Here is a 16,554-nt window from a genome sequence, read left to right on the forward strand (position 1 = left end):
TATTCCCACTGTGCTCAGAATGTATCTTGTGAATCGTGACACAATAATTTCCTTCCCAACTTGGGTTTCGTGGTTTTTTGTTTTTGCTGTGGATTTTTTTTTTGTTTTTGTTTTTTGTTTTGTTTTTTGTTATTTCCCCCTCCTCCTAGATTTAATTTTTAGGATTTCACTTTTGCTTGAACTCTGAAATAGTGATGTTTTCTTAAAATAGTTTGTTTTCAGTACAGTAATGTGTTGTTTATTGCAGTTTCTGTGATCATGTTTGATGTTATATGGCAACCTAGCAAAATTGCTGTAATTTTAATATGCTCATCCTTTTCAAAATACTACACAGTTAGTCCTTGACATATTAAGAATTCCGAAACATGTATAAGAGCTAACAGTATTTTGAATAATTTACAACAACAACGACCAAAAAAAGGAAAAAAAAAAAAAAATCTCTGTATGCAATGTATGAGAGTGGATTTAATTAAATAAGCATCTGGTTTTCTGCATTGCCTAAAAATAAAGAAGCAAACTTGTTGGAGATTTCCTTCCAGAAGGAAATGCTTAGCACATTGCTTGGCCCCAACTAGAAGGAAAAAAAAAAAAAAAAAAAGGACTATTTTTAGAATCTGATCAAAGCATGACTTGAATTCCTATACATAATAAACACAAGCTTCATTTTGTGACACTTATGATAAGAATACAGATTCATGGAAAAATGGAACATCTGTTTCAAGAAAGAAAATTTTGAGTTTAATGACTTTCTCACTTTATTTCCTAAGTGGTTAAGTGTATTGGCCTGAATTCAGAACTTGTGTAGGTGGCTGTCTCAGCTGGAGAATGGCTCAGCAGCTGAAGGAGTCTGTCAGAATTATTTGTGTGGATGTTTTGGTGAGAGAAGAAAAAATAAATTTGTTGTATTTGTTAGCTGGAAATCTAACAACCCAGTCTGAGTCACAGCCCAACGCAGTGGCAGTAGCATGGGGTGTTCTGTTCAATTCCATTCCACCATAGCATCAAGTAGTATGTTAGTAGTGGTTTGTATTTTAAACTCCAGACTTTCTAGTCCTTTTTCCTATTTTATTTCTCTTTTCTACAGTCATGTAAAAGTATTGAAGAGTAAGTGAGATCTGTAAGAGTAAGATTGGTAATTTCTGACTTTTGTTAATGTGCTGGTAACTAAATCAGTATGGTCGTGCCTCTGTCTTTGAAATTTGCACAGAAGATGTAGATAAGTAGTCTGTAGAAATGTAGTTTTTGTAACAAGTTAAACAAAGGCTGGTTTTCATCTCAAGGCAGTAAAGGTAATTTTTTAGTGTCCCACATGGGTCTTTAGTGACTTAAAGATGCGAGGGATAATGTTTTAAATTTCTTGCATCTACTTCCAGTGAATTTTAAATGCATTTATTTTGTGATACGGTCGTGGCAGACCACCTTTCAGACCTCTTGCCTGAGTAAGCCATTGCCTTGGTAGAATGGTAGGTGACTGACTGGTCAGCCAAAGATTGTTAGAAGTCAGTTTTACCTAAATAGCCTGTGGGCTCAGAGATCTTATAGGCTTTTAATTTCCATACCATCTGTCATGAAAAACCACAGAGGCCTTGGCCCCAGTGCTACTGACCGGAGAGGACTTGATTCCATGTTTGGAGTCTGCAATAACTCAGTAGGATAGATGGAGGAAAAACTAGTCTAGATTCTAGATAGTGTAAGCCTGCTTTACAGGTCAGGTTTTTTCCAACTTGAATCCTTTGTATGTTTTGTTGGAAAATAATTGAAACAGGTTAGTTTCTACAACACGTGGCATTTTGAAATCGACATATTACAAAAATTTTGGTTTCACTGAGAACCGGGTACTTTTAATGTATAGAACTATGAATAGCAGCAAAGTACCAGTGATTTTACATTTAGGTTGAGCAACTATATAATCTGTCCTTGCAAACACTGAGCATAAAAGAAAACTGTGAGGTAGCAAATTACCTTCCAGGTTCGGATTCCTCATATTTGAGATTTCCCTGGTAAAACGTTTAATGAAAATATGTTTGTATCAGAAAGTTTTGGTAATATTTATTCCAAAAGTACTGTGTGCAGTAGATAGCCTCACCTTGTTCTGGAACAAGGCTGACCTGTCTTCTGTTACTGCACTCTAGAACCTTCCACCTTGAGAGGGACAGCTTGGAGTTGGATAAATGAACTATCTGTCTGGGCTGGATATCCAGTGTAGCTTGGTGTTCCTGCTGGAGACCTGAGTTGGAGGTTTAAGGTGTAGCTGCATCCTTCACAAAAGTGTCCAAGTTGACAGTTCTCTGCTGAATTGCATGGTGGATATGGCAGTGCTTGTGTGCTCTCTGCTTTATCAGGAATGTTTTTAACCCCCAAGGGATGCCATGGAGATGGTTGCTCAGCCCAGGTGTAGAGACAGCAGTGCTTACACCTAAAACATCCTTTCTTTCTCTTTTGCCCCTTTCAGCTCCATTCCCACTGAAAGTCTAGGAGCAGGCTGACCCTAACAGTTTTACATAGGCAGGGAGGGGCAGGGGATTTTTCTGCACAAGCAGTGTTACATAGGACAGCCAGATGTGACTTCTGATCCTGTTATCTTATTCCCGTGGACTTCAGCAAATAAAACAGCAATAACAAAATTCTCTGACTTGCAGCCACACCAGCATGGGTTGTGATCTTGTCAAAAGGTATTCAATAAGTGAAGTTAACACTGTTCAGTATCTGGACAGGAGGTCTCCAAGGGAAAAAAACTATCTCTGTAATGTTTTTTTCACCTAGCAATTTATAGTAGAAAAGGAGGAAAACGAAGAGGAAAACAATAGCGGAGTGGTTATGTCATACAAATAATAATCACTGCTATATTGTGATGTTGAATTTGAATATTGAATGAGTCATATCTTGATAATTCAGATAGCCTGCATTATATAAATTTAAAATATAAAATACTGTATTTTTATATATAACTTGGTGCTGCCACGGTAGAGATGTTGCTAGGACGTTTGGGAAAACGTTATGTTTTTCTACAGTGAAAATGAAATTTTTCAACAGAAAAAGACAATGTTTTCATAAAACAGTTGCTGTGAAAAATACACCCTTTGTAGAAAGCTGTAACTGTTGAAATGATTTTGAAGTTTTGAGCTGAAACTTTTTGGCTTCCCATTAAAAATGCAGTTTTCTTTTAAAGCTTAAGTTTTCTGTAAAAAAAAAAACCCAAAACATTTTTAAAAATTGAGCTTGTTAAAATGAAAGTCATTGATAATATTTGATACAATATTAAAAGCAGCATATTTGTTGTTTACTCATTAACATACAAAAGCAATGACATAAAATGGAAGAAAACACCAGCTTTTCTGCAGTTGTGTTCAGCAAGCAGTAAGTGTAGCCCTAATTTATGCTTACTTTGTATTACTGATTGTACTTTTTAGGATTTGTTAGTGTTTGCTTTAGAATAAAACTGTAAAATTAGTATGCCAGCTTCAGGTGCTGATGCTGTCTTAGGAAGTATGGTGTAGTGACTATAGATGACGTAAATTTTTGGCTCAGTTGATCCTAAATGGAAACAAGAGTGGGTAGTTAATACTGAAGCTGCTTTTTTTAGAGATCTGAGTTGTGTTTCAGTGTGATGGTTGTGCAATTTTCTTATCATCTCAGTAAACAGACTGCATTCTCCTTAGAACAGTCTGAGCTATTGCTCAATATTCAGGGTGATGACGTTCAAAGGATGAACGGTCAGATGAAGAGCTCAGAGCAGAATCCATTATTGCTTCTTGGCTCTTATTAAATGCATTTTTCTTTGCACTACTGTGGTTAGATCAAGAAGAGGAAGTAAATAGTGGTATCACAGGCATAAGTCATTAAGAACATGTGTAGATGATGAGAAAGTTCTGGCTTTTACAGGTTTTCCAAGCTGACTGTTGTCTGCCTCAAGCTAGGAAACTGGTGATAATGAGTAGGACCACATGGCTGGATGTGCACTTGGACAGGAGTATGGGTGTTCAGTACAGCAAAATATTCCTGGGAATTCAAGGCAGGCTTCCTTCAGTGGTAAATTTCTCTGCATAAGGCATAGAAATGTCAGGACTTTTTCACATTAAAAATGCAATATTCTTGGTAAAATGGCCTTCTTTGTTACATTGGCTTCTTTTCACATAAAGGAATGATCTGCCTGAAGCAAAAATGAGGCATGAGAAGTTTCATCCCAAACATTTAAAGCTCAGCAAAATTCTGATGTTTTCGGAATTAGTTAAGAGGAAGCACACTAGACAGTCTTAGTTGTATGTGCCAGTATTAGCTTTGCCTGTATTTTAAATCTTGCTATTTTTTGATTTTGTGTTTAGCTTTACTTAGTGTAGAAGTATATAAACTTAATGATGTTCGGGTTCCAGGTTGCTTCAGCTTCCAAGTTCACCTTGGCATAGATAATGTCTCGTAAAGTCCTATTTCCAGACACTTCTGACAAAATAGTAAAGTTGCTGAGGGTAAAAATTATTGTATAAAGTTGGCTTGATTTTTCAGGAGATATATCAAGCACAGATGCTGTATAATTTGGAAATTTAAGTAAATAAACTTTCCTCCCCTGAGTTAATGAAAATGCTAAACTAATACAAGCAAGTGTTAAGCATCATTAAGTAAACACTAGACAGTATTATTTAATTACAATGTAATAAATGTCCATGAGTTTTATTCTTGGTGTTTCCAGAAAATCATTATGGTTGGAGTTTGTATAAGAAACTTTTCCTTTATTGCTGTAGAATCCTTCAGTTTTTACAGATCAAAAAATAATTTATCTCAAATCGATTTTAGGGGTCCAACATCACAGACACCTGCACAGAAATGCTGCGAAGTGGACTACTACTGAAAATTTCTGCAGGAAATATCCAAGAGAGGATATTTTTTCTTTTTGATAACCTTTTGGTCTACTGCAAAAAAAAGCACAGGTACATGATTAATATATACTTTGAAAAAGAATGCATTTTTCTCACAGTAGAGTTAATCTTTTGTATGCTGTTTCATAAGAATATTTGAATAACACCAATTTGAACAAGTTTTTACTGCAGTTAATTGCAATGTAAAAGTCAGCATTTGTAGAGGAGACTTATCATCCAAAGAAAATTCAAACGTTTGAAAAATATAGGATGAATGCAGAATCCAAATTGTGAAGTACAGGGGAGAAAGAATCTGTTTTGTCAGCCTTCCACAACAGGTTATATGTGACAGGCTCACTCTCTTCTGGGAAGAAGAGAGTTAATTTTTAGTTCAATCAAGTTAGTATTGTAGCATATGGTAAAAAATCAGTGTCTTCACATTCAAGTGTGTTCAAGCCTTGTATTTCTAATCAAAGAAAACAGCCAGAAAGCTGTTGCTTGCTGCATTGCAAGAAGCAATTCCTTAGTTCAGCAACAAGCTTCTGCAGATAACGTTTGGTGCTCTTACACCTCTGAGAAATAAGGGTTCTCCTATCTATAGTGTTCCCTATTGAAACTGCTTGAGTTTGTCTCTTTGATCCATGAACTGTTTTTTAGTAGCCACAGAATACATATTATGGGATAGATCCATGATAAATTCGTAGTACACGATAAACCTTGAACATGCTCTTTCATAGCACTGCTGGATACCATTATATTTGCCTTTGCCTCTACATACTTCAGCACAGTGTCAGAGGAAATGCCACCACTGCCACCATGGATTGATGGACTAAGGTCAATTGTATGAGCTTCATCAAGGGCAAGTATTGGGTCTCAAAAACCCAGTGTAATGATACAGGCTTGGAGAAGAGTAGCTAGAGAGCTGCCCAGAGGAAAAGGACCTGAGGGAGTTGATCGACAGTGTCTGAACATGCATCAGCAGTGTGCCCAGGTGGCCAAGAAGGCCAACAGCATCCTGGCTTCTGTCAGAAATGGCGTGGCCAGCAGGACTGGGGAAACGATTGTTGCCTTGTACTGTTGATGTTACACCTCAAATAGTGTGTTCAGTTTTGGGCATCTCAGTACAGGAAAGACATTGAGGTGCTGGAGTGTCCAAAGAAGAGCAACGAAGCTGGTGAAGTGCCTGGAAAACAAACCTCACGAGGAGTGGCTGAGAGAACTGGAGCTGTTTAATCTGAGGAGAGAAGGCTAAGGGGAGACCTCATCACTTTCTACAACTACCTAAAAGGATGTCGAAGCAAGGGGAGAGTCAGTCCCTTCTCACTAGTCACTAGCAATAAAAGGAGGGGAAATCGCTTCGAGTTGTGCCAGGGGAGACTTAGGTTGGATGTTAGAAAAAATTCTTTACAGAAAGGGTTATTAAGCACTGGAATGGGCTGCACAGGGAAATGGTTGAATGTGTTTTAAAATTGTGTGGATACAGTGCTTAGGGACATGGTTTAGCAGGGGGCTGGTGGAGCTAGGTTAGAGTTAGGTTAAAGGTTACATGTCTTTTCCAACCTGAACAGTTGTATGATTCTAAACGTGGATTGCTAAATTTGAGTCCCTAGGTGCAAAGGTCCCTAGAGTTAATTGATTTACCTTGCTTGGGAGAGAATAAACATGTGATATGAACCCTTATGCTTACTGCTGTTTTGGTTTGTTTCAAAAATATATATATTATTCAGTTTTTGATGAAAAGCTTATAGGATAGTAGAAATCCTCATTAGACAGTCATGACTGAGAGGCAGATAATTTTCTGAGGATTAGCACTTAACTGGAGTGAGTGAAGGTCAGAATTCAGATAATCATTGATTCTCAGGAAATGACCTTTGTTTGATATACAGTATTGATTCTGATTATAGGCCAAAATGGACAGAAAATCATCCCTGGTGATTTATCTTGCCTTATCCGAGTTTATCTTAGCTTATCTGAGGTGGGAAAATCTACCTAGAACTGGAATTCTCAAAAGCTGTTGACTTCACTCGGAACAGAGTTGTAGCAATGCTAAGTGCTTTGGATTATGTTACTGTGAAACTTACTCAATTTCAGCAATTCGTAGTTAGAATCCTTCATTAGCCCTTATGTCTGGAAAAAAAATGTTTGCTGTTCTTCCATGCATAAATCTCAATTGCAAGGCTAATGTGTGTAGATCAAGATACCTGAAGATGTACTTATTTCATTTTTTTCAATCATGCTACCTTTGTGTTGAATTTCTCAACTAGCATAAGGAGGCTTAAAAGAATTGCCAGGGAAGATCCTCCCAATGCAGTATTTTGTCTTTGATTGCAGGTAGTGGCATTGTCAAGGTTTAACTCTGGCTGGCAATGAGATAACTGACAGATGCTCTCTATTAACCCATCTCCCTTCCCAAAAAGAGAAAGGAAAGTGAATAAGGGAGAGAGACCTATGAGTTGGAAAATAAACTAAGCAGCTTCGATGAAACAATAATATAAAAAAAAAAAAAAAAGAAAATAATGAAATGGAGACAAATATGTACAAACCCAATATTGCACTCTCCCCTCCCCAATAATGTCCATGTCACCACCAAGGCTGCAGTGCAGGCCCTGGGAAAATCCTGGGCTGAACTCCCAGACTCAGCAGCAGATGTGAACTGGATTCAGGAATGCATGGATTCAGGAATGCGTGGATCAAGATCAGAGGCAGAAGAATGGATGGAGTCCTCCCAAGATGCTGACCATGGACAAAGAAAGCTTGACCCCTGTGATTCCTCAGCTTTATACAGAGTATGACACCTATGGGATGGAACACTTTGATCGCTTCTGGGTCATGTGTCTGGTCTGCTCTTCCCTGCAGCAGTGACACAGATGTGACCCCTTTTTCCTCCCGTTTATTTCCAAGGCATAAAAAGTTTAGTAGAACCAAGCAGTAACCTTGATTTCATATATGAAGTGTAAGTAAGAGCCTGTCTGTGTAACATCCTCCAGCTGTAGCTAAAACCATCAAACCTTATCAATGCTAGAAGCAGACACTGAAAAGCATACTGTTAATTTCAGAAAGTGTAGTTAAATAGAAGACACTTAAATGACAAATAAAATGACTAAAAAGAAATTTTCTTCTATCCTGGCTTTAACCAGGACCAGCATCTAACTACCAGTGTCAGAACTGGGCATTTACAGAGTGATACTTTCCTGATACACTCTCGTATCAATCAGTAATTTGCAGCTTGCTCTTAGAGATAGCATCTCTGTCTTAGCATGAACAATTTTCCTTTCACCAATGGTTTCCACAGCTCAATTGCAGATGTATACATGGTAACATTGCAGAAAATTAGCAAAAGGTGGTAGATGATGTGCTCCTCTGTTCTTTCTTTTATCAGGCGACTGAAAAACAGTAAAGCATCTACAGATGGCCACCGGTACCTTTTTCGGGGCAGAATAAACACAGAAGTTATGGAAGTAGAGAATGTAGATGATGGAACAGGTGAGTGTATTTTTGTTGCTGATTTACAGAACACTCATTCAGGGTGCTGGAATCAAATTCAGCTTCATGATTTCTTTGAGAAAGGAGGATCCTCCTTGTACTCTAGAAAGGAATAAGATGCCACTTTAAAGGACTGCCTGCTCATATAAAAATTCTGCTTCTGTCATTGCTTCCACGCATTATTAGCTGGGCTGTCACAGACAGCTGGATTGTGCTAACATGAACAGAGAAGTAAAATAAGGTGACATTTATTGCTCATTGAAACTGCATATTTAACTTCACTTTACAGCATTCCAGCACTCTAAACAGGTTACCCCTAGGTATATATCTGTAAAAACAAATGAAAAGGTTACTTCTGCTGAAATTAAACCTCAAACACTGAAATGAGACATACGTGTTTATAAAACAAGTTTTTTGGTTTTTTTTTTTTTTTAATACCTTTAGAGATATCATCCATAAAACTGCCTGAAATTTTCCTGACATATATTAAAAAGGTGAAAACCAAAAGTATTTCTACACATGTCAGTTTTTGGTTTAGAAACTTGAGTTTAACTTTGGAACTTAATAATTATTATTTCTTTACCATTAATAAAGGAGACCTGAAACATTTTGAGCTCTCCAATGTAAAACTTTAAAACTAAAAAATAAATTATGAGAAATTGAAAGCTTCTCATAATAACTTAAATTACTGTAAGTAAACTGTAAATAACTAGGTCTGGAGGAAATTTCTGCGAGTTATGTAGTATTTCTTCCAATTTTAAAATAACATAAGCTTTGCCCTACATCTACTATGGACTCTCAGCATTTCTTAATGTAACCTCTTTACGACTTAATGGTAAGGATTGTACTGTTTAAGTAAGCTTCATAGAAGACAAATATTTCTTAAAAATTAAGATTTTTTTTTTCTAATCTTGAGTTCCTTTTTTTCCAAATACTTCACTTTATTGTGAAGTAAAATTGTTCCACTTTACTGTAGACTTGGAGAACAGTTTGACTATTGCTTTTATTGCAAAAATTGATTTTATTGTAAGGCTGTTATGTCTCTTGCCCATCTCTTCTTTTTAAGACTTTCAACCTTTTGTCATGGGTTGTGGGTTTGGTTTTTTTTTTGTGTGTGTCTGTTGGAATATTTTTTTGGGGGGGGGGGAGGGGAGGGTGTTAGTGTTTTTGCATCTTTTGTGCTATGAAGAGTCCAGAGCTGGAAGTTTGTTGGTGCCAAGTAGCACAGAATAATTACCACAGTGATGCATGTGGGATGTCTGTTGCTGATCCTAGGAGTGGCTTTCCTGAGAGCATTATTTTTCTGTTTTTTACTTTGTATTTAGGAATACCTGAGCCTTTTGTGCAGTACTGGTGCTTATCCCATTGTGTTAATATTTGAAAGTGTGTCCTAATAATTACTTTCTTTTCTGTACTGAACTTTAGCTTACTATTTCCACAATTTGTTAAGCATTCAGAAGTCAAATCTTGTTCCCCAAAACTCCTGCAATGCTTCTTGCATTCTTGGTTCCATGAACAACCACATAAGCTCTTGATAAAAGTATTGGATAGAGCACTGCATTGTCTCTCTTGATGCATTCTCTTTGTTTACTAGACATTTCTTGTAAGAACTCCTTGACATCTCTCATGGACTATGTCCTTCACCAGACCCACCAATTTAGTATTTAGAGAAATCAATGAGTACACTATAGTGAATTTCATCAAGGCTTGTTGACTTGTGTATAATTTGTCTTGTTGTTTCCCTTTTCTGGCTTGGATTCCTGACCAATTAATAGCTTTATTTATATGAAATCTTAGCACTTTGTTTATGCAAAGAAGACAGTTGAGTGTTTCAGTCTTTTATGTCATTTATTTGTATTGTTTGACTATTTCTCAAATGTTATTTCTTGGTCTTCCTTATATATGCTTTTGAAATAAAAGACAGTTTTACCGTTTCAATTTTCTAAGACTGTATCTCTTTACTTTCAACTCTGAGCATTACTGTGGCTACAGGGGCTTATACCCACTCTCTGATGAATATTCTGAGAATTCTGGACCTTCTTTCTTTGGTTCCAATCCTACATGTTGCCATGCTTTTAGCATTGGCTTTAACAACTATTTCTGCCTTCCTCCTTCTATGTCTCTCCTTTATTTCTCAAATCTGCCTTAGCTTCCTTCATTTGCTTGTTCCAAGCTATCTAGTCCTTGATCTTTTTCACACTGTCCATTTTTCTTCCTGCCATTGTTTTCTTCCTCAATGAATTTACACGTATACTTTCGGTAAGCACAAATTATCTTCCTTTGCACTCCAGACACCAGTAGTCTAATTTCCTCCAGCCACAGGAAATTTTGCTACCGTCCCCATTTCCTATAACCTCACACACAGTACTGGAGGCTATCATGCTTCCTCCCTGCTTGCTCTCCTGACCCATATCAAATCTTGTTGCTTTTATAGTTGCAACATTTCTAGAATCTGTCCTTCTTTCCACACTTCTGAAACATTAGTTAGACTTGCGCATTTCAGGTTGTCCAGTGATCTAAAATTATTTTTTCTCGTAATTACTGCTATTTCACCCCTCCTTTCTATGATATGGCAATGTTTGTGTTATTTCCCTGGTCTGTGGCACCTTTCTGTTCTCATTTGTTGCACTCCAGGTGTCTTGTGTCTCATTCCCTGTAGTCGCCCACCTTTGCACTGTAACTCGGTACTATTCTCCTGAGGTTTTTTGACTCATCTCATTCCCAAGTGTAGTAATCTGGTCATCTGAACCTCCTTCACATTAACTTTGCATATACTTTTACTTTGCTTTTGTGCTATTTTATTCACCTTAATCATCTATTACCTATCATTTTCTATAATTTTTAATTCAGAGTGTAAGCTGCACAGCAGAGTGCTTGTATTTTTCTATCTAGGCATGACTCTCATCTACTCTTCATGAGTCTCTTTATAGACATTAAAGACTTGAGTCTCGATGGCACTTTTGTCCACAGTTCATTACTGTAGATTTTGGGATAGTTTGCTCACAGTACAAGGAGCCACAGGGCTCCAGGGAACAGGGTAATAGAGTGGCTGCTCTCAGCATTGATGGATGTAGGAATGTGGTCTTCATTGTTGTAAGGAGATGTGCAGAAATAGGAAAACAGATTCCCAGTATGGCTCATTGTAATGCTAATGACATGCTTAGAGGAATTAACAAAGCTTTTTCTGAAAAGTAATTTTTCTTTGATGAAATTAGGACTTGGCTGAGCAGTACAGTTGGTGAAAGCTTTGTTTCAGCATTGTGAAGGACTTTGCCTTTTTCTTTTAATTGTGCTGATTAAAGTGGAATGAATATTACTTATCAGGGTGGACTGTTTGTGTTCTTAGAATGGACACTTGCAAGTATTAGAAAGGTGTCTATATTTTTATGGATTTTTTTTTTCTTTATTCAGTTTTTAAAATTCAATTTTGAGGGAAAAATGTATTTCTAAAGGCTTTCACCAGCCATTAAGCGAATGTTACTTAGTTTATGAAGACAATAACTTGAGACTGAGGAATTACAAGAATTCTGGTTGCTTGTACTATGCTAGTTCTGTCCCCTGTTGTCTTGAAATGGGATATGAAATAGAAAAAATACGTTATTTTAATAGACTGCATTAAAAAGTATACAGAAAGGGAATTGATCTTATGCAGCAGTTATTTCCTTGGTACTTCTGAGCATCAGTAAGATCCTTAAGTCTGAGAAAGCTAGAAGTAATTCTATACAGAAGTTTCTGTTAGGGTTTGGGTTTTTTGTGGTTTTTTTTTTATTTTAAGGGAAGAAACAAATTCCAGTGTAAATGTCTGCACCAAATTGCTTGTTACACATCTCTCAAAAGTTAGAATCTTGAATTTTGAACAATATATTACAGTTGAGATCAGAAGCTTTAGTGTATTACCAAGTATCATTACATGATGATGTAATCTTTCATCACCTTTTCTTGGGAAAATGGAAGCTTACTTCTTTGTTAAGCACGCTCATACAGACTTTACATGGAGCAACTTGAAGTCTTTTTCATTCTCATACTGTTATGCTGGCTTTGTAGATCACCCTTCTAGTCTGACTGGCACCTGTGATTGCCTTCCAGTGAAGGCTGTGCATACATCATGTGCAGCTGATCAACCAGCATGACTTTTGTCCAGTAGCCAGTCCAAAAAAGCTATGAGTCTATATGGGATGATAATGTAATGCTGTCTCTTCAGGGATACTACAGGCATGGGGGTATTGGGGAGAACAAGCTGCTCAAGGGAGCCTTCAAGGATGGAAGTCATGAGGAATAAGGGGAGCAAAAGAGAAAGCAGGAGTTGCAGTTAAAGGCAGGGCTTGGGGTCAACCTGGGCATCCCAGGGGTGGGTTACTATTGCAAAATTGAGCAATAACTATCTAGTCTCATCATCTGAACTCATTGCTATCTGCATATGTTTGGCAGGATTAATACCTAGCTAGGTGACTGAGCTTTTCACAGAACTCAATGGGTTTTTTAGTGGCATGAGATTAATAGGATCAAATTGCTCGTGCTCTTGAGCCTGCAGTTGTAGAATTTGCCAAAGAATTTTGCCTCGTATGCTAAGGAAGCTACATGTTTAAGATGTCATCTCCAAATTGAAATATTCAAGTGGCTAGATGAACCACTTTTTCAGAATTAAATTACGAAGCTGACACCAAATTTCTGTTCAGAGTGAAATAAGAGGATCTAAATACATTTGTGAATCTGAGACATAATTTTAAATTTTTTTTGCCACAATTTTAACTATTGGGGTTCACTGCATTAGAGATCATATATCCCTCCCAAACATGGGTGTTGTCATGATGGAGGAACAGTAACAGAGTAAAACCACAGGAAGAACATCATCCTGTAGTTTTGTATGTATTAACCTCTTTATAAATAAACAAAAAAGGTGCAGCTAGTGCCATCCTGCAGGCTTTGTAAGTTTACACTTATATAATACAAAGAGACCTTAACTTTCCTTCCACCAGTAATCGTCCTGCCTCTCATCTCCAAATTGGTGCAGTCTGTCAGCTGATAGCTTCTGTCTGAGACTTCTTTCTTTCCTCTGACTTTTGACTGATTTTCTGATAGTGCATGAATGATTTAATGGCTAGTTTTCAGGGAACTCTTATTCAAGGGACAAAGGATATTATTGTGCATAGGTAGGTGATACAAACATGATGTTGCAAAAATAACTTGATTTTTTCTCTTGTCATAAGACCAGCTTGAGCTTCCTTATACATTCTGAATACTAGAAAGTTTTGTTGATTTAGAAATTTGCCATCAGTCTCATGATTTTCTAGTAGGTCCTGACATTTCCCAGCCCAGTATACAGAGCTTGGCTGCTTTCCATCTAATTAAAATGCAGAGTTATTGAAAGGATGCTAGCATGTCTGCTGAGATTTATGATAAATCTTAGCAAGCATTGCAGCAAGGATTTCAGACTTGGAAAATTCCATATCATTACACAAAACAGGGTTGAGTTATGAAAAAGTATATACAGAGTAAAGAGCTCTGAAGTTATTACAGTACTTTAGGGCTGGCCCTAGGACTTTCTTGGCTGTTAATGAAAGCTCATAGTGACATAAGGCTGACTTTGTTTTTTTAATATTTTTTATATTAGTTGCTAATCCTACTTTAAATCCATATTTTATGCAAAAAAATTATATTTTTTTTAAATCATGGGACACTTATACCTCACAAATTTCCCCCCAGGAAATCCATGTAATCCTAGTGAAGATTATTCAAGGGTGTTAGTTTTGGAGAGGAAGTCTGTTTAGCTAATTACTGAGTAAAATTCATGGCCTATCATGTTATAATCAAACATAAGTAAAGACAGTAATAAGCAGTATATAGTCTTCTTTATATAGCATAACAGTCTACATTTTAACAGTCAGAAGTTCAAGAAGATGTAAGATCAGCAGTGGTTACCTGTTTCTTACAATGTGCACACTGAGCATAGAGTTGTTTGGAACATAGTTTAAAATACATGCATTTGAATAGTGCATTTTTCAAATAATAGTAGATCTTGTATTATATTTATTTTTGTGTAAAATGTAAATGTATATATTTCTTCATGTAATCAGTGAAGATGCATCAAATGCATATGATTTCCTTAGGCTCCAAACTGAAATTGTATTTTTCCCCCTGTATATTGAAATTTTCCCTGTGTGCTTAGTTTTAAAAAAAATTTAATAGTAAATCATGCACGGAAGCTCAAAGTAATTTAAAGGGTAAAGCCACAATGCTGCTTTTTAAAGAATTATTTATTACAGTTTAACACAAACAAAAGTACTCCTAGTGCTGTGATCTTCTCTTTTAACAGGACTTTTTTACTGTCGAGTTTATACCTTCTTCCATATACCAGGCAATTCTCTGTTACACTTTAAAAAGGACATTATTTACTAAAAGTCAAAAGAACAGCTTATTAACTTACAACATAGTTCACAAGTGGCACCGTATTTCCTGAGCTTTGTCTATAATGATGGGTTTTTAATAATTAGAAGAATGATTGCTTTTTAAAGAATTGTTGCTCTTTAAGCCATTTTATCTATTCCCAGCTGACTATCACAGCAGTGGCCACACTGTTATTAATGGCTGGAAGATCCACAACACAGCAAAGAACAAATGGTTTGTATGCATGGCAAAAACCCCTGAAGAGAAGCAAGAATGGCTGGAAGCTATTTTGAAAGAGAGGGAGAGAAGAAAAGGTAGGTTAATAAACTTCCTTGTGTTGCTTTGTCAGAAAGCCATCCTGGTTTTTAATGTTGAGATATAAAGCAAAACCAGATGCTAGGAAAACTTGTGGTGTCAGGTTAAGCTGAAGATTTATGAATACCAGCTTGGAAAAAACAACAAAAAAAAAATCACACTTGTACTAGGGAGGGCATAATATCTTGAATCATGTATACTTGTAGTGGAAGTTGTTTTGGAAGCAGTCTGATGATTTAATCCATGATTTACACCTTAACTTCAACCAGTATAAGTTGTTATAATTTCTTTGAGGCCTGTGTAGTATTACGGGTTGTAGTATATGAGGGTCTACTGTAAAAGTTTTGTGGGAATTGTATGTGTTGATTTCTTTTTAAACATGTGGACATTTGAATCACTGACCTGAGCTGGTTGGCTGTGTCTGGATCTATGTGCAGATGATCCAACTCAAAATGGTATAGAATCTACCCACAACCCCATCTTTGATGTATTCTCTCTACCCAAGAAAGTAAGAAATCACTGCTGGCAATCATTTTTATATAACTGATTTAAGGTGGAAGAATACTTGAGAGATAAATAATCCTGGTCTCAACTGTGACCACAAACCCAGCACAAAGTAGACGTAGGGAAAGATGGCATGCCATCATATTTTGTACCTAATTTCATTTGCAAGATAAAATAACCTAATCAGTAATGATGTTTAGAGCCTTGGAATCCAAAGGAAATAAAATCCTGAGGTTAAATCTGGGATTCTTTCGCTGGTCTGCATTGATTTCCTGGGACCTGTGGTAGCAGCCATGGTTTTGTGCCTTGGTTGTAAATGGAGAGTAACAACACTTTATTTGGTCTGTTGAAGTGGAATACTGGATGTTGCTAGGTAAGTACATAGGCAATTACACTCAAGTCTCAGCAGCTGCACTTGGGAGAATAGTATTTTATCTTCTTTGCAAGTCTGAGACCAACAAAAGCAAAGGAATTGCAGAATGCTGTGGGTTGGAAGGGACCTTAAAGACCATCTAGTTCCAACCCCCCTGCATGGGCAGGGACACCTTTCACTAGATCAGGTTGCTGAAAGCCCCATCCCACCTGGCCTTGGATACTTCCTGGGAGAGGGGGAAGCCACAGCTTCGCTGAGCAACCTGTGCCACTGTCTCACCACCTTCACTGTAAAGAATTTCTTCGTAAAACCTAATCTAAAGCTATCCTTTTTTGGTTGGAAACTATTTCCTCTTGTCCTGTCAACTACAGTTTCCCTCCCCAGCTTTTCTGTAGGCTCCTGGAAGGCCATTATAAGCTCTCCCTGGAGTCTTCTCCAGGCTGAACAACCCCAGCTCTCTCAGGCTGTCTTCCTAGGAGAGGTGCCCTCCAGCCCTCTGATCATCTTTTTGCCTTCCTCTGGACTTGCTTCAGCAGTTTCATGTCCTTCCTGTGTTAGGGTCTCCAGAAATGGACGCAGTACTCCAGGTGGGGTCTCAATGAACACACTTGCCAGATCTCTTGGGGTGGGACTGGAGGGCACATA

General features: G+C 37.3%; 1 protein-coding gene across 3 annotated transcripts in view; it reads left to right on the top strand.

Annotated features, from left to right (window-relative positions):
* The window catches only part of PREX2 (phosphatidylinositol-3,4,5-trisphosphate dependent Rac exchange factor 2), a 176,725-nt gene that overhangs the window by 60,313 nt on the left and 99,858 nt on the right, over window positions 1-16,554 (top strand). For all 3 annotated transcript variants that reach the window (XM_071737737.1, XM_071737736.1, XM_071737738.1), the window contains 3 exons: window positions 4,789-4,922; window positions 8,230-8,333; window positions 14,882-15,031. In XM_071737737.1, coding sequence (XP_071593838.1) covers window positions 4,789-4,922; window positions 8,230-8,333; window positions 14,882-15,031 — 388 coding nt within the window. The remainder of the gene's footprint in view (window positions 1-4,788; window positions 4,923-8,229; window positions 8,334-14,881; window positions 15,032-16,554) is intronic.

Source organism: Heliangelus exortis, chromosome 2 (genome assembly GCF_036169615.1).
Source record: "Heliangelus exortis chromosome 2, bHelExo1.hap1, whole genome shotgun sequence".
NCBI lineage: Eukaryota > Metazoa > Chordata > Aves > Apodiformes > Trochilidae > Heliangelus > Heliangelus exortis.